General features: G+C 40.1%; 1 protein-coding gene across 1 annotated transcript in view; it reads left to right on the top strand.

The window, feature by feature from the left end:
- The first annotated feature begins 1,975 nt into the window (after positions 1–1,975).
- The window catches only part of LOC139215396 (ras/Rap GTPase-activating protein SynGAP-like), a 33,753-nt gene continuing 10,278 nt past the window's right edge, over positions 1,976–25,450 (top strand). The window contains 12 exon segments of the mRNA XM_070846349.1: positions 1,976–2,075; positions 12,195–12,283; positions 12,594–12,715; positions 17,317–17,470; positions 17,760–17,858; positions 17,988–18,248; positions 18,372–18,707; positions 18,861–19,005; positions 19,722–19,866; positions 21,635–21,871; positions 22,751–22,952; positions 23,766–23,956. Coding sequence (XP_070702450.1) covers positions 1,976–2,075; positions 12,195–12,283; positions 12,594–12,715; positions 17,317–17,470; positions 17,760–17,858; positions 17,988–18,248; positions 18,372–18,707; positions 18,861–19,005; positions 19,722–19,866; positions 21,635–21,871; positions 22,751–22,952; positions 23,766–23,956 — 2,081 coding nt within the window.

The following is a 25,450-nucleotide window of genomic DNA, read 5'->3' as shown; positions in this document are numbered from 1 at the left end:
AACATTTGCCAAAAAGTGTCCCACTTTCACTGGACTCTGCACTGGGGTCTGCGTCCATATTTTGAATGAGTAGATTAAGATAAGATGTACTTGTGTGAATTGTTCTGCTGTGACAGTTTTCCTCCATCTCAGGTGCCAAAAACCGATGCACTAGATGTTTGGACACTCTGTAATGTAGCACAGGTGCTAATGGAGGCCACTATCTTCATGGCCCAATATATTACACTGCAACCCTTGCATACAGTTGCCCATTTTAACGAGAAAAAAAAAAAAACTTAATGCAGTGGAGAGAGAGGAGCTCTAGTTAATCAAATGTCTGAGGCTGCACACTTGATGGAACAAGATAAGTCCGGTTCACTCTGACTCATTGCCCCTTGCAGGATTTCCTCGTCCTCCTCCATATGAGATCTATTTCATATGTGTCGTCATGGAATTATTTTTGCAGTATAGCTGAAATACAAACGCAAGAGTCATTGACGTCTATAAATCTCATGAACCATTGAGAATCTGGACTCCGAGCCACTGTGCCACAGTTGTCAGCTGGGAGCCTGACAGCCGGCAAAGAGCTGATTCTGCTCCAACATCAAGTTTCTATCATAATTCTGCTGCTCTTCAGCCATCTTCAGTGCAACGCATGGAGGGGGCTTTCTATTGCTGCCAAGGACAGAAAGGCTTTGACAATCTGTTTGAATGTACTCTGAAAAAAAGCAGGAACTCCTGTCACCGAGCTCCTGTCCTGCAATCTTCTCAAATTGTTTTCTTTTGCCTCAGGCCATAAAATTCTTTGCCATCCTCATTTTTTGTTTTTGCAACCCAACAGAGAAAACACAAGATATTTTTACCCGGCCAGTAATTGTTCTCCACCCTGAGCTTGTGTTCCCACTTAACACAGTCTAAGAATGCAGAATCTCATAATATTCATCTGTTTTCTCTTGCAGAGCTACTTAACAAACCTCTCCTCATATCCTCCTCCTCTTAATCTGTTCCTACACTAGAGTTTGCCACATCAGATTTCTCATGGATGTGGGCAGCCTCGCTAGTTAGCATCTCATACAGCTGTGACTAGCAGTTGTTCAGTCTCTGATGAAGCAGGCATGTCTGCTGTCATGAGAGGATTACCAAATGTCTTGAATGTTTTCCACATTTTCCAAATGTTCCTATTTTGGTTTGCCAAATGTTCCTGTTTGGATGACAGTTTGAATATATAGTTGCTGTTTTGTGACTGTTTTTCCCACATTTCTTCCTAAAATTGCAATCAGAGAACAAGGAATAGAAAATATGGGATTGAAACACTGATGTGTCGGTAGGAATGCTTATCAATTAATCATAATAACAGCTTGTGGTTAAGCAGCACCATGACATTTAGCCTGCGAGACTATAAAACAGCAGTTAAGCGGCTTGCAATTCAAGTATATAATTTACTGCAGCCTGCTTATTCTTTATGGTTATTCAAATTAAGACTGTAAAACTGCAACTCTGACTTGTTTTAAGGCCTACACATTTCCCACTCTGTTTACATGCTCTGCAGCAGCCCCAGATTGTGCCCTCCATGTGTTATTATTGCATTTGAGTCAAACAGCTTAACGTTAATTTATTCATTATTCTTATCGTTCAACAACTCTTACTAATGTTTTTAAGGTATTTACAGAATCTTCAAATACTTTTTGGATGAAAAAATACTTCACCTGCTGCATGATGAAAAATATTTTTTAACTTATTTCTCTAGGTACCACTCTATTCTCTATTCCGAAACAAAAGTTGGAAGTTGCATGTCTCCTTGTTTGATTTGTGAATTCAGCTTACAAAGTTTTGATTTGTTTGTTTTCTTCAATCATATTTTCTCTACATTAATGTTACTTTCCTTTATACCTTGATTTCTCTTGTCATTGTTGTTCTAAGTGATTATTGGTCCGTTAACTGTAAAAAAAAAACTAAAAGAAAAAAAACTTGACTTGTGTGTGTGCCGTATAGCTGCATGGACACATCTTCAAAGACGTGGCTGCCGCATCAGAGTCAGTTTGGGTTGGTTGGTCAAGCGGAGGTTTGCTGTGGCGGACCTGGAGTTTTAACCCCAAGTGAGTCAGTTTAGCCCCACACTGGTGGAAGTCTGCTTTTCACTGCTGTCAACTGTGACTAACGTTTACAGCCTCTTCTCCAGTCTGTCATGGTCCAATAAGATTTTCTCTGTTATATATGTTTTTATATGTTCCCCTTCAATCCGCTGTATTCTCTGAAATCCATCGACACCACTGTTGCCAATGGTTAATGGAAGGTTTAACATACACTTCAGCCTCAGCTGTGCCATTCTGCTCTTTTCCCCCTGTCATGGCTTTCCAGTCCCTTTCAGCACTATCAAGCTTTACAAAAGTACCTAAATATATTGAGGATTTTTCCTACTCAATCCTCCACCGGAGCATCACTCGCCCTCTGAGCCCTGCTTTGTCACACTCCCAGAGTTTTATTTTGACATCCTCTAGGTTTGATAGCGCCATTTGCCTTTTACTCCGGCTTTGATACACTCCGAGTCTTCCTCCTCTATGCTCTCTTTACTTCCCCAGATGAAAGCAGCCATTTCTGCTCCCTCCAGGGACAGCTAGAGAAATAATTTTCTGTTAGTTAGCGCAGCATGTAAAGCTGTTTCATTTCTTGTTTCATTTCGAGGAGTAAGACCTACACAGTAACATTTTGAAGTATTAGGAAAAAACAAACGAGGCGGCTGATACTGTAGGGAAATTCTTGGTTGAGAATCACCTTTTTTTGAACTTGTGTGTGTGTGTGTGTGTGTGAGGTGTTGATAATACAGAAGTATCCCACTACAGTTACTGTTAAGAGCTTTAAATTGCTGCTTGATCTCTGATTTCATTTTCACATTTTTCAGCTGTCTAATTTGATTCTGCTCATTTACAAGCATAGCACACAATAATGCTTCTAAATACATTAGTATAAAAATGAAGGTAGTTTGATGGAGAGCAGTGCACAAGCTGCAAACATGTTCCTATGGTAACTAGGCCACACTCCCCTTGGCTAGCTCACACACACAGGCAGGAGAGACACGGGAATGCTGGAAATCACACGTGATGGAGAGCAACTTCAGGTTGTTTATTTAGGTTACTGTTCTTTCGTGGGCATGAAGGGTATTTGCATTTTAAAAAATCCCCTTCTCTTGGCCTTGAGAATCATGGTCACATTGGAGAACGTTCAAAGTCACTTTCTTCACGTTCTTCCAAAAATATCTGTCAGTTTTCAAGCCGATCTCAGGTTCTTTCCCGTGGCTCCCTCACACCCACACTGCCCCTGCTTCCTCAACCCCTCCACCCACCTCTGCTTTCAAATCCTGCAGCTCTACCTCTTCTGTGCTTTTACATTTACTTGATTACAGTGCTGTTTCTAAGCATAGTGCCAGAGTGGTTGTGAACACAGTCTGAAGTGTCACTTGTCCCCTTTTTTGCTCAACTTACCTTAATATAAACCCAGCAGCCTGAGTTTTTTTCTATTTAAACATCTTATAATTGAAGCACTATTAACTTTTAAGAGATTTTATATTTTGAGTGTATATGTTGGGCTCATAAAGGAGCTAGTTTACTTCATCACTGAATAAGGGAGCTAAACTGTGTCAAACAGTAGTCCTTGTGTTTATTCACCTTGCATTTAAAAGCATTGAAAGTTTACTCCATCAAGCAGCTGATTCTCTAAATGCCACAAGTGTCTATCTCTGTGTGCTCGGCATCTCCAATGTCATTCTGCGTTTTGTAAATCGCTGCTCACTCTAAAACCGTGTCAAACCTCCTGAGGCGATGCTGCCGGCTTGTCAAAGAGCCACAAGGTTGATCCAGTGAGGTTTTGCTCCTGTCAGTCATGCAGGCCGATTGTGTGGACAGCTTGCTGTTAATGAATGGCCTTAACTTTCTACGCACATTTGCATCGTCTGTGGTTTTTCAGCAGCTATTACGCTGGGATGAATTTATGATGGCAGATAAACTGACTTTGACCTAGTGTACTTAGGCTTCTAGAGTTAAAAATTGGCTTAACAAGTCAATTCACCCAAATTAAAACATATTGTCTCACTTTCCACTTGTGCGATATGTGCGTTTCTGATGGTTGTACTTATGGGAACACTCTGTTTTAGCTTGAATATGCCTTCCTTGTGATACGAAAAAATTTTATTCATGGGTGCAATGATTGCAGTGGGTTTGCTTTGTATTGTGATGGCATTGAGTACAAGACAATGTCACAAATCTGTTTTTGTCTAGAGGTCAGAATTGATAGATTTTTTTTTCCTGGAAGAACCTAAGAAGACTGGCACCAGAATCAATTGATGGAATTATAAAGTAACTACATATAATTTACTAAATCAAGAAAACTGTCTTCGGTTTTAAAGTTATTCTTTAAGCTTATTTTACAAGGCAGTTGGATTTGCAGTATCACTATTATGAGGTATTCCATCTTGCCAGGCTACAAGTTATGTGTTTGTGGCCGAATCACAGTGGGTCGGACCAACAGGTGTAAGCTAAGGGTGGGGTATAGGGACAGCGAGAAGCGACTGTTCGAAAACAGCAATGATGGCTCCAGAAGAGGTCAGTTATATCTGAACTGGAGAGTATTTTTTTCACTGAAAGAAGGGCAAAGAATTACATTTCTCCTGACTCGCTTCAGCACAAGTTTGACCTACGTTATATGGATCGATCTGATTGTTATGTTTGATGTTGCCCTGTATCAGTAAGTGACAAGCAGATGGTCCATACAATCACCTGCCTAGTATTTTTTTGAATGCGCCTGCCCCTTTACAAACAATTTCCATGTCCGACTTCCCTGATGGTTCGGCTAATGTAATTTGGAGTAAATTGAACCTTTTATATTTTAAGTGTTGTAATGTCACCACTGGTTTGCGGGTAGAAGATTTAGTTACCCACACTAACACTGGATATCCTGATAAAGTGACATTGGCCAATAATGGATAACGTGACCTGCAGCATATTGCAGAGTTTTTAAAGCATTAACCATACGTGACATATTTCTAATATTAACTGCATTATAGAATGTGTTCAGTTGTCTAGAAAACAATTTAATGCTAACAGAGCTCAGTTTGGATAGATTAGCCTTTGATCATTTTCTGTTACGTTCAACCATGGTTCAATATGGGTTAGATTTAGCAGTAAGGTAAATAGTGTGGATGATCACAACACCATTAAAGTAGGATTTAATTAGTATATACCATGACATATTGACTTATTTTAAAGCTATATTGGAGATGTTGGAAAAATAGCAAATTCCCAGTCGTAATTACCCGGTGGTTGTTGACATGAACAGTATTTACTAGTCGGAATGTGGCAATTAGAGAGACTTCCATATGACATGAATGCGACATCTGCCCCAGCAGGCCTGCCTGTGAGTCACCGTGAGGCTCCTTGTTGTCAGATGCTCCAGACCAGACATAACGAGATCTTGTGCATACACGATCTGTTACTGGAAACCCTGTCACTCTAAGACAAACTGCCCTGCAACATCACCGTCACCATCACAACAAAATCAAGCTCACTCAATTTTCTCAGAAGGCTCTGCGCCGACCGTCAGTGCAGCCAGTCGTAAGACGTAAATCGTGTCGCCCTCGTAACACTTAAGAGGCCTCGAGCATGTGATGTAAAACAGACTGAACGTGAGACCTGTCAGACAGCACAACGCCTCATTTATTCACATGAACAATGGAGATTCTCAGCATGCACAAAACGTAATGAGAAGAGATCCTTTCATTTCTAGGTGTAAATAGTTTTTATTTGCAAAGCAGAGTGGCGTCAGTAAATGCGTTCATATTGGCACAGTTTTTTTTTGTCCATACCAAATGGTAATACCTGTAGTGACTTGGTTTTAGGTGTTTTAAATACATTATATAATACAAGTGTGATGATTTTCTGCATTATGTGTACATTCAGCTGCAGTTTGAAAAGTCACGGCGGTATATAAACCACCCTGACATCTGTATACTGTCCCAGCAGTATTCTCTGTGGGAATTTGGGCCATGCTATTTTTCCCAGTCATAGCGCTGTCCTCCAGATAACACAGGCATCACTTAAGAGGACAGAGTCTAACTTTAAAATAACTTTATAAACAAGAGAAACTGTGCAGGGCTGTTAACAATTTTGTGATATGTGTGAAAACCTGTTCACATTGAATCTTGAGCCTTTCTTCCCAATAAAGGGCATCTGCAAGCCAACGAACAGGCACTAGTTAGGATTGTGTTGTTGTCAGAGATGCACGGATCCAACTTCTCTCTTCAGATACTGACTCAGATACCTCAACTCTGGGGACAGACCTGATTTCAGTGTTCTGTCTTTCCCAAATTTAAATTCGTATATCTCACTGAGTACAACTCTTTGGGATTATTTTTATGTTACACTAACAGGAAGTGATACAATCCCTGCATAGCGGCTTGTCCTACCTTTTTCTCAAGTCGGCAGCCAGCGCGGAGACAGAGACGGAGTTCAGACACACGATCCAGTTCAAACAAACAGAGTTTATAATCCATAACAAAAGAAATAAAAACCACCGCCCCTCTAAATACAATGGAAAAAAGCAGTAGATGTCGGTGTGTAAGAATCAGTATAGATGTGAGCTCAAAGCATCGATACAGTCCTAGAAAATAAAGTTTCTTAATAACATTCTTCATTACTTTCTATATTCTTTCTTTATTCCTCTGTGACCAACTAAACTACTTGACTCATGAGTCAGTCGTGGTCAAGTAACTGTTTGCTGACGTCCTTCGAAATCCCACCTTCATGTAGGCCTCACTTCCTCTTAGTAACCAGAGGGCGTCCAAGTAGCCTTACCAGTTAATTCTGACTTCATCTTTTATTTGACAGAAACAGAAAGCGAAGTGTCTCTCTTAAGATTCAATTCTTTTTTTTTTACAAGGTTGTTGTGGATCTGTCTCACCACCACCCACAATTTATTTCCATTTTGTCCAGCTTCTAGCAGCTCCTCCAGTTTCTTTGTACATTGCATTGTGGGAGACTAGCGTGCATTAAGAGCACAAAATGTACTGTATTTAGTCAGTGTGCTGTCTGGGTTGAGTATGATTAATTTTGTCACCCATCCAGTGTGAACACACAGTTGTAGGGAGTTGAGACATGCAGGCTATCATTGTTAGCATGCTGGTATTAGCATTCATTACAAACCACTGTTTGTAATTACAACCTAACAGAGCTGCTGGCATGGCTGTAGATTCTCATGAACCACTTGTAGCGCGGTCAGATGAGGTCAGTTTATTTTTTCACATATGGTAACATGAGGCAAGCGATAGCTATGGGGCTGGGAATTTCCCCATTGTGGGATAAATAAAGGCTTATCTTTATCTTATCTTAATCAATGTAGCTGATAGCAGAAATGCTCGTTTTTGTAAAATGCAATTGATGAAGTAAGTGTTGATCTGTCTCATCATAGCCGATCTGTCTAACAAGGTCAGTATTGGTGCTAATACGGTGCATCTGTAACTGTAGCTGCTGTGATGATTGTTTGATGGGTTCAATAGAAAGTTGGGGTTTCATTGAGTGCGTCTTTAGGTAAACAAATAGCTGCTGTGAGATTTCATGCTTGTTAAAAGCCAATTCATCGTTGGTATTTTATAAGGCTCCTTGTGTTGTGAATGCTTATTTTGAGAGATGGAACACTGTATCCTTACACTGCGTCTATTTGTTTTTGTCTGTAACAGAAAAAATCAATCCTGTGAAAAATGCCATGATTTAATTCAATTTAGTAAAAAAGAAAACAAACTTTCCAAAAGTGTATTAATAGAGAGATATATGCTAAAGGTTGAGTATGTTTCTCCAACACCCACTCACAGTCTTCCTCTTTCTGTCTTTCTCTCCCTCTGTATCACAGTTAGCTAGAGGCTGTTGCCACCCACACACTCCATCCTGACAGCAATTTACATTCAGTGAACACATCCATGCGTTCTAATGTCACATTTACTTAGATCGTCACATGTTGCAGGTGACTTTTTTTGGTGGCATTGATGTTAAAAATTGGAAACATGCTAAATATTCCTCTGCAGGGTCATTCAATCAATTTTATGTAGCTCTCCCTCCGACTAGTGTCAGGATTCAGCCCCACATGAGACACAAAAGGATGTGAAATATCTCCTTCAGTTGAGGAAGTTTCCCACCCGTGGGCACCAGATAGGTCTGATCGGTTCACTCACATGGGTGTTACCAGAAGCGCAGTGTTGTGCAGCATGTTACTTTCATCATCTTTATTGTGCAGTTGTGTGCCAATATCTTCTACAGTTCAAGTAGAAGCCCTTGAGTTGTTTCCATGGATACCAAACAATTAGCTGCGATTCAGAATAGAACCTGGAGAGTCGCCTATTTACGGGCTTTGGGAGCGAGGAAATCATAGGATGACAGAGACTTGATTCTCTGCTGCAATAAGCAAAAAAACCCCAGCTCCTTTGGGTAATGGGTCATTTAAAGACATGCTCCAACAAATCAATCACAGACAAAAACAGAGGAGCAGAATAGATTTCAACATGAAACAATTTTTAGCACGTGTGGAAGAATCGGTAACATTTTAGGCCCCACTTTGAAGCATGACATGTATGATGAGTGATTTTGATTAAACGACAACCAAAAATCCAGAAAAAAAATGCAGAAAATCCCAACAATGTATGAATTTGTGACGTGCTTTTACAAGCAGTGCTAAAGCAATTCATTTTGCAACGTTTTACCTTTAGACTCCCCCTTGCATTGCTGCCATTACAAACCCTGAACTGTGTTTAGCTGGAAATTGAACTTGATAGCCTGATAATCAGACTGAATTGCCATTTTGTTTAGATTACCTTTTTATTGTCCATTCAGATGGACACCATGCTCGTGTTATTGATTGATGTTCTTGTGAAATGGGGGGTTAGCTACGGTATTGGTTTTCAAGAGCAGTTGCTATTTTTCAAGACAAATGTTGCTATTAGCTGTTATTTCTGTAACTTCTCCATAATTGTACAGGGACATCAGTCTCATCCATGCTTTTCTGTCACTATTTTAATGACTGTAGCCAGTTAGCTCACTAGCGATGTAAGAAGATGATTTTCCAGTTCTTTATACCACCTGCGAATCTCTGAGGAGTCGATTGATTGATGATGCCCCGCCACTGGAGACAATACCAGACCTATTGTGTGAATTGCTCAACAAACTGTGTATGTTTGTGGCGATTCACAACTTTGGAGCCAGGCTAGGAAATGGAACAGATTTTCAGCAGAAAACTGCTGTTTATAAAACCCCTCTCACATTTCTGTTGTTTGTATGGTGAGATAAGGATTTCTGGAGTAATACAGTTGCACTCAAAATTGTTTAATCCCCATAATGTGTATTGGCAAAATTTACAAACTATAAGCTGTGTTCAATGAACAACTCAAACAAGAACAATTGAAGTAGCTCAACACAACTAATATTACAGGTGGTTTCTCCAAATTCAACACAATATGCAACTTTTAATGACCACTGCAGTCTCAAAATTAGACTTTCTTGATATGCATCTTTAGTACTTAGTAGAGCACCATTTTGCTGTTATGGCCTGCTGCAGATGTTCCTGAGGAATCTTGGCCCATTCCTCATGGGCAATAGCCTCCAGCTCTCTAATATTCTTGGGTTTGTGTGCTGCAACCGCCTTGCAGGTGACTGTGACGGCCACTCTAGTATCTTCTAGGACTTTTTCTAAATCCAAGCCTTGGTGGACTTTGAGGTATGCTTAGGATCATTGTCCTGGTGGAAGATCCAATAACGTCCAAGCCTCAGCTTCTCCACAGACAGCCTGACTTTTTCTCCCAGGATTTCCTGATTCTTGATTGAATCCATCTTGCCCTCCAAACTCTGCATGTTTCCAGTGTCAGAAGAAGCAAAGCAGCCCCTGAGCATCACCGAGCCACCGCCATGCTTCACTGTAGGCAGGGTGTTCTTTTCAGCATATGCCTCATTCTTCCTCCTCCAGACATACCGCTGATCCATACACCCGAAAAGTTCCAGTTTTGTTTCATCGCTTCACAGAACAGATTACCAAAACCTCTGTGGCTTATTTATATGGTTTAGAGCATATTGGAGCCGACTTGTCTTGTGCTTTTGGGTCAGTAGTGGTGTACCTCTTGTTTGTAGAAACTGAAACCTCAGTGCCTGCTGCCACCACCAGTTCTTGCTGCAGGTCTTTTGCAGTCACTTGAGGGTTTTTGGCCACCTGCCTCCTCAGAAATATGGTGGCAGCCATTGATAGCTTCACCTTTCTGCCACGTCCAGGTCGTGTAGCCAGTGTTCATTTAGCTTTGAAGTTGTAAACTATGCTTCCAACAGTATCTCTAGGAACATTCAGTGCCTTTGCTGTCTTTTTGTGCAATGCAATGATCTCCTCTCGTAACTTTTTGGGCAGTTTTCTTGACTTACCCATATCTCTAAAATGCAGCCAAACATTACTGTGAAGAAACCTGTTGCCAGTCTGGGTATGATGCGACTAATGAGACCCTTGATTAGTTGCATCAGGTGTGCTTAAGACAACACTTGATTTGCAAATGAGAGCTTTTATGAGGGATTCTGTTCATGTGGTTGAATAATTTTGAGACCGTAAACCACCTGTAATATTAGTTGTGTTCAGCTATTTCAATTGTTTCTTATTTGAGGTTTTCATTGAACAGAGCTGAAGGTTTGTAAATTCTGCCAAAACACTTAATTTGCAATGAGGGTTGAATAATTTTGAGTGCAACTGTATGCGGAATATTTTCTGTGCATCGGCCTCATCTCAACATCATGCAGTCATGCAGAGACAGATCTGATCCCCAACAGGCAGCAGACTATACCTTTTAATAGATCCATCACTATGTTCCAGAGTTCGCACAAGACTCAAGTCAGACGAACGGCCAAAAAGTTCAAGATGACTCATCAGAGCATGCTACTTCTGTCTACTGCATCAGGACTCCAATATAGTTTATACATCAGATTTTGCGCAATTTTCCACCGGCCTTAACTACGTACAAGTACACAAGTTTTCCAGTGGAAGGGCGAATAGCCTCCAAGTGTCAGATTATCACAGTGATGTTTTTTCGAGGCTGTGGTTGTCTGTCCTTGTTGCTGAGCTTCACCTACACCAACTATTCTGCATTGTTAATGTGCTGGAAGCTTGTTTGTATCCATTGTGTGTTTGTCAATGCTGTTTCATTCTCTGAAATGATGTGAAAGCTTGTCAAAATGTAATAAAATGTCCCTGATTTAAAAATTAACTGTGGGTTATAACCTCATAAAGGGTGCAACATATTATATTTTTGTGATAACGCAACAAGAACATCATGAAATGGTAATCAGATAACTACAAGAAAAAGAATTAACACATCAAGTTATTATATTCAGCATTATAATTATGCGATCCGTTAAGCTGTTAAATTCTTAATGAAGTAATCACGCAAAATATTACAAATCTGTTTCATTTCTTTTGTGGCTTGATTCAAGGGACATTTTGTGTCATTTTGTAATTTTATCACCACATTTCAGCAATATTGTTTTATGGTCTCATGTTTGAAAACCTCACAAGAGTGTCAGAGCACTTTGTAAGCTGACACACACACTGTTAATCCTCATTCAAATTTAATATGACTGTAGCTGCTCGTGCAACTGTTACTTAACAATTTATCCTTATATGTCACGGCTCATTTGCCATTTTCAACACTTCTCACACATATTTTAACCATTCTTCACCAAATTGAGTACAAAATGCATTTGGATGAGCTCAAAACGTTTTGAGCTTTCTTGTCTTATTCTGTTCTATTTTCCTATTATTGGCTGCCAAAGTAGACGTGACCCTTTTGACATTAAATTGTCATAATCGTTTTGTGTAATTGCAACCCAATTTATATGACACAAACACAGAAAACTCTAATCAGTTTCATAAAATTTGATGGGGATATACTCAGCAACAACCCTATGATAAATCTGCAATACATGATAAATTTTATATGGCCATAACTCGGCAGCCAGTGAGTCTGACTCACCAACAGTTTGCACATTTCATCGTCAAAATGTTCTCAGCATCTTAGTATAAATCGGCATGCTCCTTCATAATGCATTTATGCATTTTGATGGTGTCTCTGTATTAAAATTCATATAAGTAGTGTGTTTCAAGTTTAATATCTGTAATGCCCATGTTCTAATTTTTGCTGCACTGTTTTCTCATAGACCAATCTCGCAGGGCAAGTTTTGCCTCTGTAAGGCAGTCAAGCATGGAAACGCCTCCCAATGCCACCCCACAGCCCTTCAGACAGCCGGTGAGTACAGAGAGGTCTGTCACGCTCTCCTGATGCAAGTGCACAGCATATGTAAGCTTTCTGCTCACATAGAAAACATGTACACACTGGCTTTTTGGCCCCAGTCTGATATTGTAAACTCTCACAAGAGAAGCAAAGCCAATGTGACGCTGGGAGGACAGTTTATGCTTTCAGAGATATATTTCATACATTAAGTTCACAGCTGTGGCTGCCAGTGAATGATGGGCAATTTTATTGCGTTATGTTCCAACAGTCTGGGGAAACATTTTTGCTCTGCTCTTATGAGCTGTGTATATTTTTTACCTTTTAGAGTTTTCTCAATCGAAGGTTGAAGGGCTCAATCAAGAGGGCCAAAAGTCAACCCAAACTGGACCGGACCAGCAGCTTCAGACAGATGATTTTGCCCCGGTTTCGTAGTGCTGACCAAGAGAGGTAAGTAACTCACTGCTGCATAAAGCCTTGATATAATTCCAGGTAATACCAACTGTTTTCTAATTCAGTGTCACATGGGGGTTGGAGCTTGTCTCACCATGTGTTGGGCAAAGGCCAGGAAAACACATTGGAGAGGTTGCCAGTTTATCACACATCTACCAAATGTTTTTCTATCTGTGAGCGATTTAGGGTTCACAATTCACCTGATACACATGTAATAACAGGCTGGAGAGGCTGCGGTTGCAATTAATCATGTGATTATAACATGATTTGAATTAGCTTTGTTTGTCATCTCAGAGCAGCCAAAACTGCCCTATCATGGGCGACCATGGGCAAAAATGTCTAGATTTTGGATGTGATAATCATATATAGTCATATACAGTTTATGTTACTGTTTGTGTTGTGGCCAGATCATGCTATAATTTTGTGACCATGACAAAACATAAAAATGATTACAGCTTAGATGAACAAACCCAGGAAGAATACGATAACTCCACGCAGGAAGAACTAGAGACCATAGATAATTTTTCATTTTTATAATTTTTTTCACATTTGTTATTTCGGCATTTTTGCCTTCATTTGATTGTTGACAATGTAGCACCTTGTAAGCGACACGGGGACAAAGAGAGGTACAATCTGTAACAAATGTTCTCGACAGGAAAGAGTCAGTTAATGTTGTTGTATAATAAGTGTCTTATCCACTAAGATGCCCCCTCATGAACCTTTTTACTGTGAGGTCATAGTGTTAAGCACTGAGATGACACTACATGTAACTTAAATAAGCCTATTTATGCATTTAGATTAGGAGCAGCTTTAAGCTTAGGACACTCGACCATCAACAATCAAATCTGTCCTTGCTTGGATGGTCGATGTGCCGCTTTGTGCCACTTGTGTTTCTTTAGTGGGTTTGCTGTAGCCTCCTTATGCTGGAATTGCTTCTGGATGGAAACCTCTCACTTTTTCTGCTCAAGCTTGCGTTTCTTTTTGAGTTTCAGCGAGAACATCGCTGACCTCAATGCCAAGCTTCAAGGTTCCTCTTTTATTCTAAGACAAGCTGATTGTGTACTGTAATTATAGTGTATAGTTATAGTGTGCATAATTATAGTCCACTGTATTAAAGCAGAATGTTGCATTCGTTACTGAGATTGCAGATAATATGAATGACAATTGCCCTGTTTTGTATCCTGCACTGTTAGTATCACACTTGGCTCCAGGAAGGACGTCCGTCAGGCAGTTTGTCTGTCCACTTGGGGTCATACTGAAATAACTCGAAAAACAATTAAAAATAACAATTTAAAGTGAGACTAAGCAACTTTTGAAATGAGAAATATCGCTTACTCTTAATAAATCAAATTCATAAGCAATGTAATACAACAATGCTTTGCTGTTAAACCTCACTTCCTGTGGTATGACCAGTAGCTTATAGTGGCTAATATTTTTACATGCTAGCAAACACAGAGTTAGTAATGTCAATTACACAGCAACATCTGAGTTAGTTTACTGACTTTATTTCCAGTTTATGGTCCAATTTCATTCCCTCTCAGTCAGGTCACCTAATGATGGACCACGTCCTTTAGATGTGTGATTGGATTGCTGAAACGCGAGCATGGCTTACTGCACAATATGAAACTGCAGAGAGATACAGAGCTGAAGGTCAGAAGGTTAAGGCTTATTTCTATTAAGTCCACCTCAATCATATCCTTGGGACACGTAAACAACGTTTTTCCAGCTGAAATCTAAACATTCAGCTCCTGCTATATTATTTTTCTGCCAGCTACCAACTAGAAAACAGTCATGTGCAATCTTATGTGATCAAATTACATTTGATGGGATATATCAAATGCAATTTTTTTTTTTTATGTTTTTTACGGGAAAAGAAAAGGGAGGGGGTTTGACTAAAAAAATACTTGAGAAATTCTTTGACACACATCTGGCATGTAATAAGACATAGATAATAATCAGAGACACAGGATTAGAACTTGGAAAATGAGTTTTTCATTTCATCGTGTCTTTAAACTGACTGAGATTTAAGGAAATCTAAATATCACTGATCGTGTAACAGACCTTTTTCTACAGCAGACATTTTGACTCATCATAGCAGGAAAAGCACAAGTATAAATATCATTAATGGCCATTGAATTCCATTTAGGAGTTCCCTGCTAATATGGCATCATGGGCTGCTCTAATGGAATTGAGCCATTGTTAATGTTTTTAGTTTACACACATTTCCTGCTGTGATGAGTCAAAATGCCTGCTGTGAAAAAAAAACAACAACATACAGTGCTACTGGTCTCACTGTATTAGATTGCTATTAAAAATATTAGATGTTCAAAGTTCCCAGGTGACTTTGATGATCCCCCTGACCTCTCATCCAGTGCCTTATCAAGATGCCCAGTTCATGATAGGATGCGTCTAAAACCAGTGAATTCCCATCAGCCATAGCTGCACCATAAGACTATTACTCTAATGTGCTAATAGTTGCACATTTCTAACACATTGAAATCTATCCTTTGTTTTTATTGGACAGTAGCAGAATGCCGGTGGTGCTCGGAGGAGCCCGCCTCACCCTCCTCTCTCATACTGGGGCGTCTTATTAAGGCTATTTGGAAAAGACCAAGACCTGCATGCTGCCTTCATGCCACAAATGTATTTGAATAATCCTACTTTTGGGGATCTAAAACTGTCATGAATGTTATTTTGGTAAAAGAGCTAAATTTCAAAGGTCTGTTGGACATCCTAGTAATTACATAACGCCTTTGTTTATCATAGTAGTTTTGTTTTCTTTTTTTTATCTGAGCGTGTCAAGACGTGATGGGTTGCAGCTCTAGAGGCTCTCGTGACAGCGTTTTCTTGTTTTGTATTCTGACTTGAGGTCACATCCCACAAGATTCTGGCTTGCATTGCGATCAAGTTTTTATGCAGTCCTCACACAATCCAGTCACGACGCTCATATGGGAAATGTAAAGATGTAGAGAGGGAGAGGCAGGAAGTAAAAATGTATTGCTGACAGAACACTTTCCTGCCGCCACAAGAGATGTATAATAGACATTTTTAGGGCAAGTGTGGATGTCCAGAGATGCTCAGAGATGTGCAATGTGTCGTGTAGCTAAAACACAGGTTAGCGCCAATGCAGAGGCTCAGTTCAAGTGTTGAAAGAATTTTATATTAGCCTAACAGGTTTTGTGGAGGCAACACTGAAGGAGGTGGTTGGGGTGGTGTTGGGGTTAAAGGGACTTCCAGCCTCAGCCAGTGCGCCTTCCCCTCTCACCATTCTCCACTCACCGTTCTCCAGCTCCCACCGCTGCCTTAGACAGCTGCCTTCACAGCCTGCTTTGAGTTCTGCCCACACACACTTAATTCACTCAGTAGTGTTAAGTTGACTTTGCTTTAAACCCTCGGCGTCCAACTTCACACTCTAGCTTTCCAACGCAGCTGCTCTTCCTCTGCTGCCAAGTCGGTTCACCATGGCATTTTTCATGTCCTCCATTCTGCGACGGTGCTGTCGGCTCCTCAAATTAGACGATTCAGTGCTCCTCTCACCAACATTAAATCTGGCCTTAAATTAACGCTCTTCGTTTGCTGAATAATTATCAGGTGTTTCTTCAAAGCTGCTGCATTTTCTTTTCCCTCATTTTCTCTCTTGTGTCAAAACCAGTGTTAATAATGCAGCATGATAGCTCCAGCTTTTCAGATAAACTCCACTTCTTTCTTCCTCAAAAATGTCAGAAAATGTTGAAGGTATAGTTCAACATTTAAGGAAACACGCTTGTTCACTGTCTGACTGAGAGTTAGATGAGAACGTTGATACCATTGTCATACCTTTCTGTTAAATGTGAAGCCAGCAGCTAGCTCAAAAATAGTTCAGTTCATAATCCCCCCCCCCACCCCTGACACATCTTTGGACAGAACCAGGCTAGCTCTTCAGGCTTTAAGCCTTTATGCTAAGCTAAGCTAATAACTTTCTGGCATTAGCTTCACATTCATTGCCAGGGCACAGACATGAGAGAGGTATCAATGTTCTCATTTACCTCTCCAACAAGCTGTTTTCCTCCCTAATGTTTTTTTTCAGTTTGCCTACTGACCGTGCTTCGGCTAAGAGACAGCCTCGGCCCACATTTTTGCTTCCACTTCCACCACCATTTCTTTTTCTTTCTTTTTCCTAATGGCTAGTCTTGTGTAACTGCTCGACAACAGACCCACTGAGCTGCTCCTCTTGGTTTACATTTCCCCCATTTACACCTACATTACATTTAGAGAGACTGTTAAAGAATTTCCTTTCCACAAGCTGAGACACAGTGGGCCGTTTCCTAACGTGGACTATTAGTCACTTGTGTCGAGTCAACAGACCAAACTGCAAACGCCAGAACTGAAAATCTGGTAGTCTTAACATTTCCATAAACTCATTATAAAAGGATCAGATCTCCAAAATCACGCTGGAATCACAGGAGTGATGCACAAGGATTTCTGAGCTGCAGTGACTCTTTGTTTGTTAAATGAAAACCTGTCTGGATTGTTTATTTAAAGACTGATGTAATCGATATATAAAGACCAATGATTATCTTGAATTCTGGAAGTAAATAAATCCCTTCTTTTCTCACCAGGACACGATTGATGCAGAGCTTCAAAGAATCCCACTCCCATGAATCCCTACTTTCTCCTAGCAGTGCTGCAGAGGCTTTGGACCTAGTTTTGGATGAAGAGGCCATAATCAAACCTGTCCACTCAAGCATTTTAGGACAAGAATACTGCTTTGAGGTGTGTTACATTGTACAATCTTTTAATCCCCCCTGGTTTACCCTGCTTTGGTCGTTTAGTCTTGTATATAAAGACATTTTCTGGTTCCAGCTTATGAGATGTGAGAATTTACATGTTTTCCCGTTTTTATGTGACTCTAAATGAGTTATCCCTGAGTTATGGAGAAAACAGGCATTTGCAGATGTTATCTTGGACTTTGGACTAACCAGTTATTTGGAAAAACGATCAACAGATGGTCAAAAGAATTGCTAGTTACTGATGTATACAGATATTCAATTTTTGTCTGTAGGTGACCACCAGTTCAGGGACAAAATGTTTTGCCTGCCGTTCAGCTTCAGAGAGAGACAAATGGATTGAAAATCTGCAACGAGCTGTCAAACCTAACAAGGTAGACATAATAGATTTTTTGAATTTTCTCAAAGTGATTCGCCCCCCTGGTGATCTGTTCCTTATCACAGGATCCAGGGCGCAATATTACGAACTGATGTAAGTAAGGACTGTTATAATGCAGTAACAGGACTCCTCGTTCCACTTTCAGGACAACAGCAGACGGGTGGACAATGTGCTCAAGTTGTGGATCATTGAAGCCCGAGACCTTCCAGCTAAGAAACGTTATTATTGTGAGCTGTGTCTGGATGACATGCTGTACGCGCGCACCACCAGCAAACCCCGGACCGACACCGTCTTCTGGGGCGAGCATTTTGAATTTAACAATTTGCCTACCATTCGTAGCCTTCGTTTGCACCTCTACAAGGAAACCGACAAAAAAAGACGCAAGGTAATGCTTTCTGTATTGATCTAAAAAAAAAAAAAAAAAAAAAAATTTCTAGGTCAAAAAACATTTTATTGTGCTGCAACTAATGAAAATAAAATTAAAGAAAAAGTTTGCTTTGTAATCTAGGAGAAAAGCACATATCTTGGCCTTGTCAGCATCCCCATCTCCAGCATCACGGGCCGGCAGTTCGTGGAGCAGTGGTACCCAGTGATACAGTCCAGTGTCTTGGCCAAAAGCGGCGGTGTTGGAAGTGCCAAAGTAATCAACGCCTCACTACGTGTCAAGTCCCGCTACCAGACAATGAACATCCTCCCGATGGAGCTGTACAAGGAGTTTGCCGAGTACATTACCAACAACTACCGAACACTGTGTGCAGTTCTGGAGCCGCTGCTGAGTGTGAAAAGCAAAGAGGAGGTGGCGTTTGCTCTGGTGCACATCCTTCAAAGCACAGGGAAGACGAAGGTAAACAAGGGGTCAGATGTAACCTGATTGCATGTTATTCCTCCATCAATCACAGCTGTCTGTGTCTCTCAGCTCTCTGTATGATCTGACTTAAATCCTATTTCTTTCCCTTAGTATACCCTCCACTGACCTGAAAATGTAATCTCTTGTCAGGAATTCCTGTCTGACATGGCGATGTGCGAAGTGGATCGATTCATGGACCGCGAGCACTTGATCTTTCGTGAGAACACGCTGGCTACAAAGGCTGTGGAAGAGTACCTCAAACTGATAGGTCACAGATACCTCAAGGATGCTATAGGTGAGGCTGCTGGGATTAGCTCCACCGTACGTCACTGTGTGTGTGTAATCTCCAGCTGCCTGAATTAAAGGAGCATTTCAAACTCAAAGAATTTCAAATATTTTGATGAAGTGTGTCAGACTAGGCTGAACTCCAGCATAAACTTGCGTCATTTAGCAAAAGTGATTGCGAAATTGATTAATGTTGAGATTGTTTGCTTTAAAGTTGTGATATATTTGTGTTATTTCTCCAAATAACTATTATTATTATTGTAGCAGCATTTTTAGAAGTACTAGTCCAAGAAGAACTGAAGAGGAACTGTGCATGTTATGTTGTGGTATAAGGTTTCTTTCACAACATAAAATGAATATTTCTTCCTTTATTCGCTCATACAATGAAAGAAAAATAATGAGAATAGTTGGATTCGCTGTTTCAAGGTTTTTCTTGATGCACACAATCCAAAGTACATTGTACTTAATACAAATGTGTTCCATATTTTATCCGATTTATTACAAAACATTAACAAATTAGTAATTTTAGCTCATCTTAACATTTTCATAGAATCACAATACCCTCGTGATATTTTCTTATTCTATTCTTTTTAAGAGGAAAAATGACATCAGCATACTCACCACTGTGTCCTCCTTATCTTTTTGCTTGAGTAAACTGGGGCTGAACTTTTTTGAATAACGATGCATTCTGGGAAACGTGATAACAATGTGATCTACAACCTGCAGGTGACTTCATTCGAGCCTTATACGAGTCTGAGGAGAACTGTGAGGTGGATCCTATGCGTGTCCCACCGTCAGTCCTCGCTGACCATCAAGCCAACCTTCGCATGTGTTGTGAGCTGCTCCTCTGCAAGATCATCAACTCACTCTGGTCAGTTTTTCCCCATTTATACCTCTCAGAAAACAGCGTGCATGTGTCTGGTCTGTAACTGTATTGATTGGTGGTCTTAAACAGCCTGCTAAACATGTCTGGTGTCCATTTTGGTGCCGATCTCTTTAAGACGCTGTGTTCCAAATCCCATACTTTTTCTTTTTACTGTAGAACATACTGCAGTAGCCCTTAAATGGTACTTACTTCCTGTGCACTATGCATATACTTCTTTGTCATAACATTGCATCTTAAACTCTCTGGTTGATACATCCATTGCAGTCTGTAGCACAAAATTAGAATATTATTGAAAAATTGGTTGCCTTTGGCCATTTTTTCATCAATATTCAAATTTTGCACTATGGTCTGCAGCCCAAACTTTCCAGGTGATTGTTTTTTTGCTTTAAAGATCAGAGCTGCTGCTCTCAGCAACTGTAACTGTAAATGTTTCCATGTCTGCAGTAAATAATGTGGGACATTTAAGCTACAAAACTAAAAACTGTAGTAGTGGCTCTGCAGGGGAAACAGAATTAAACTGATTTATTAGGAGGACGGTGGCTTTACTCCAAACAGTTTCACTATATAAACCTGGACAATAGATCCTCACTGATCCTGTCTTTGTGGAGATTTAAATGATCAATGAAGTTAGGCTGCTGTGTCCTGAGTGTAAAAATGCGCACAGCGTCTTGGGGGAGATGCAGCTGTCTCTGCTGCGGTGGGATCGCTGCAGGTATTTTACCCACCCACAACCCATCCGCTAATGATCAGAATGTTTATGACTGCTTTAAACTGACTCTGTCATTGTCACAGTTCTGTTCTTTTGTTGTTATTGGTCATCTTCATGATTATTTTGTTCACAAACAATTCCTGTTCTGATTAATCTTGTGTTTTTCTATTCGAACGGTCTCTGGCAGATGGTCTTTTTGTTGTTGGATATATTTTCATGCAGAGATGCAGCTGCTGGCACTGTGTTCTGTTTGCACGTCATTGCACCGTCAGTGCGCTGTCATCTGTCTGTGCTCTCTAGGCGGTTCAATCGATGTTATGTATCTCCCGCTGCACAGAGGCTGGATTCCATACTGCTAAAATCAACCGGTTGTAGGAGGACATCCAGGGATTTTTGACATCCTGCATTTGACATACATGTATTGGGACATGCTAAATCTTTTTCTGGCATACTAAATAGTATAGAAATATGAGTATTGGAGGGGACCAGGAGTCTCACTGTTCCAGAATCCCACATTTCCTGAAAGCAGTGTGATTGAGCATGGGTCGTCACAATGCCATCTCACATTGAAAACAGAATTGGGGGGGAAAGACTTTTAATTAGGAAAAGCTTAGGAAAAATTTGCTTAGATTTTTTTAAGGTCTAAGATCTAGCTTCCAGTTTCAAATTTTAGCTTTATATTTACATTTTAGTCTTTCACACTGACAAAACATGTGGCCTAAATTTGTTTCCAAAGTAACAACGATACTAAAGCTTTCCTTGTGGCAACTCTATTTAAGCAGAAATGACTGAATTAGAAAATAATTATTTACTATTTAGTTTTTCCCCAGTGAGATAGTCATTAAAATCATCAAAATCATGCAAGACATTTTGAAAAACGGTTTCGTACACTATATTCTCCATCCCAAGCAGCATATGGTCCAGTAATTTTCCACGTTTTACTGTCCTGACCTTGCTGAGTTCCTGAGGGCCCTGAAAAAGCTTCCGGACGTTATCTTGCCGTTCCTCTTGTCAGTGACTAATAAAATCATGTTCTTATTTCAGCATATTTCCCCGGGAGCTGAAGGAAGTTTTTGCCTCGTGGAGAGCCCGATGTGCTGAGCGCGGAAGAGAGGATCTCGCTGACAGCCTCATCAGCTCCTCCCTATTTCTGCGCTTCATGTGTCCGGCCATCATGTCCCCCTCCCTGTTCAACCTAATGCAGGAGTACCCCGCCGAACGCACGTCCCGCACACTCACACTCATAGCAAAGGTGATGCAGAACCTGGCCAGCTTCAGCAAGTGAGTCTCCGTCATGACCTGTCCTCTTACGCCAGCATTGTTAATTAGATTCAGTCCATTTTTAGATTTGTAGATGGTGACACTTGTGCTAGGTGGGAAGCATGTCGCAGAGTAACATACAGGAAATAGAGGCTTGCAGTTTTGACTGTGAGGGTATAAACTGTTACTCACCCACAGTAAGCTCCAATGCTTTCAGCTGCAACACATTTGCTCCTACCTTCACTCTGTAGTCTTTACTGACATCATTTTAATGGCTAAAATATACACCTAAAATTCATATTCCGAAGGCACCCAGGAGGTATTTTATAAGGTGAATTTCACGCTTACTTTACATTATCTTTGGCGTATTTTGATAAAATAATGTTAACTCACGGTCCTCTATTGTGTTGAAAGAATTATATCGACAGAAAATGAATCAATTTTATCAATCAAGCAGCTTTTTTAAGTCATGTATTAAAGAAAAAAATATGGTTCCCAGATCCCAGCAGCTTTGCTGCTTTCCTCGGTTTTACATCTTTGCAGTTTGAATAAGTTTTTGTTTTAGAGGCTGTAAGATGCAGTTGAATTTTAATAAGCCGACCTTGAATTAACATTATTTGGTCAAACTACTATTTCTCAAGTCATACATTTTTGTTTACATGCACAATTGTGTCCCAGTTATGATCGGGTTTTTATGTAGGTAAACACTGTTTTACACTCAAAATGAATATATGCAAGACATCAAAAGTACTAAACCAAAGGCAAGTGCTATCCAAATGTTGAATTCACAATATATGACACAGTCTGAACATTAAGTCCTTCCACTTCCACACTGCACTGAACTGTATGTTTCTGTCTGCTTCTCCGTCTTCATGCATCCTGTCATTACTGTATCCGCAGATTTGGACCCAAGGAGGAATACATGTATTTCATGAATGAGTTCCTGGAGATGGAGTGGGGCTCCATGCAGCAGTTTCTCTATGAAATTTCCAACATGGACACTGGAGGAAACGCTGGAGGGTTTGAGGGCTACATTGACCTCGGCAGAGAACTGTCCATGCTCCACAGCTTACTGTGGGAAGTCATGGGCCAGCTCAGCAAGGTAGGTGGAATAACACAAACTGGAACGTTAAACATTTAATATGATTTCTTTCTCTCACTGAAGAATACATAGAGTCTGAAATTTAGGTTCTGCAGGTTTCTATCTATCAGACTCAGGATGAATGTTATTTGAATCCCATTAAAACTGAGGTGGAATTAGTGCTTTAATATTTAACTTAAATGCTCACAGTGTTAATTCATTGAAATTCTACTGTAGTTAAGTTATAGATATTTTACATTCAGCCATAAACTGGCTCACAGGTTGACGCATGTGTAACGTCGTGTGCTTGTTAGCTGTATTCTGTGTTTCATAGGAGACATTTTCTGCTTTTTCTGAATTTGACAATTTTATGAATGAGTAAGTGAATCATAATGTGTACAGCAGAGTTTTCCAACCCCTGGGGCACGGACAAGAACCCGGCCATTTAACATTTGCTGCTGGGCATAATAAAAAAAAAAAAGGAATAATAGTTTTATTATTATAATAATAGTTTTATTATTACACATATTATTAGGGACGCACGATCCATTTTTTTCTCTCCCAGTTCTGATAAAAAAATCTGTAAAATAATCTGATCAGTAATCTGCGGATACAGAGAAATGATTGAGTCCCATGCTATAATTAATATAACTAATAACTGGTGTCGTCTTGCCAATATCCACTTTCCTTTCCTTATGTCTCCCTGTCAAGCTCTATTTTTACTATTATATTTTGATTGTGCCTAAAAAAGAGGTTGGGAACCCCCAGTGTAACAGCATGTGAGCAAAGGAAGCTTTAGGTTTTCTTGATTTTGAAAACGTTTCCATGTTTTAGGATGCCATTCTGAAACTTGGACCCCTACCACGACTGCTGAATGACATCAGCGTCGCCCTGAGGAACCCGCAGCTCCACATGCCTACAAATCACCAGCCAGACCGGCCGAAGGACAGACTCTTCTCGCGGCCATCTTTCAACCGTCTCATGTCCTCTGACTTCCAAAGCCTTATGATGCGTGACTTAAACAGGTATCTTGTCATGGTTTCCTTTTATTATGTATTTTTTGTTGTCATCTCTGCACATGAAATTGGATTTGCATTTCCTGAAAGTGTGTCCTGTAAAAGCATTACCAATTCCCATTTTGGCAGTCAACCAGAGCATAGAGGATTGAACCCTGCTGTGACTTTATTAAGACAATGTGAATTGTCATAAATGCATCTATTGTACATAAACAGATGAATTGCAGTTTCATATAGGTGTTATTAACAATAACATATAAAAAGGCCTAGAACAAACAATAACTGAGAATTCATTAACTCAAAACAAAACACTGGTATATTTCTAAGAGCCCATAATGCTAATGCACCTCTTCAGGCTTTTTAATTATTTTAGCAATCACTAATTGCTAGCACCATCTGTTCCCAGACTCTTACCCAAACCTCTTTCTTCTGTTTTTTACTTCATTTCAGCACTCTGCTATTGTCAAGAGACAGTTGTTCTCATTACAGCCGAACTGTTTAAATAAGAGCTCTCTTTAAGTAAGATAAAAACAGGGGTAATATCAGAGGACATCACCACAGTTATTTTGTGTTTGCTGTTATAAGTCTCCTCCCACCAAGCACTAGTCTGTTGGAACAAAATCTGAAGCAGGAAACATGTAATTGAATGAGAATATTGTACATCTGCTGCAGGCAGGTGTAAGAGGACGGAGATCAAACATCTGGAAATTCAAACCAGCACAAGGAACGACACACCTGCCGTTCCTTGTAGCTCTACTGTCAGAGGTGTGAGGCTGCGAGTGACTAACAGGATGGAGTCACACCTTCTCCTCACTGGGATTAAACATGTTTCATTATGCAGTAATTACATAATTAAAACGCGTAGTTCTTGCATACCACAAACTCTCATAGAGAGGTACATAGGATACAAAGTGAGTACAAATGGTTGACAGCTTGTTGACTAGTTAGTTTTTATTTTACTTGATTACTTAATTCATAAAAATACATTCTCCAGCCTCAAACAATTAAGGTTACAGTTTGCTTGAGTACATTTTCTATCCATTCTATCCCATATCCTTACTATTTTGGTAAAATACACACAGCAGTTTCTGTTTTTTCTCTATTTTTTTCTGAAAGACTGCCTTATCCTTTCAGGCATCTAAAAATGACTCTAAACATTCACTCTTTGGTTGAACTGCTCAGAACCTAAAACCATGTGAGCACTGATTAGGGACTATATGGGGATATTGCCTCATATTAAGGGGGTACATAAAAAAATGGTCGAGAACCACAGGTTTAAGGCACTGACTGTGTGATCGCTGAGTCCAGATGTGGACCTTAGTTATATGTCGTTCCCCCTCCTTTTCTGTCCGCTCTCCTTCCTGTCTAATAAATGGCATAAGGTACAAAAAAAACAACAAATATTGCAAGAACAATAGGAAGGACAGAAAGCAAAATTCCTTGTTTGGGTTGACCCGTCCTGTGTTTACTCGTCTATTTCTCTCCCCTGCACGTTGTTAAAAT

The sequence above is a fragment of the Pempheris klunzingeri genome, chromosome 16, assembly GCF_042242105.1.
Source record: "Pempheris klunzingeri isolate RE-2024b chromosome 16, fPemKlu1.hap1, whole genome shotgun sequence".
Lineage (NCBI taxonomy): Eukaryota > Metazoa > Chordata > Actinopteri > Acropomatiformes > Pempheridae > Pempheris > Pempheris klunzingeri.
This window is presented reverse-complemented; position numbering and strand designations above follow the sequence as displayed.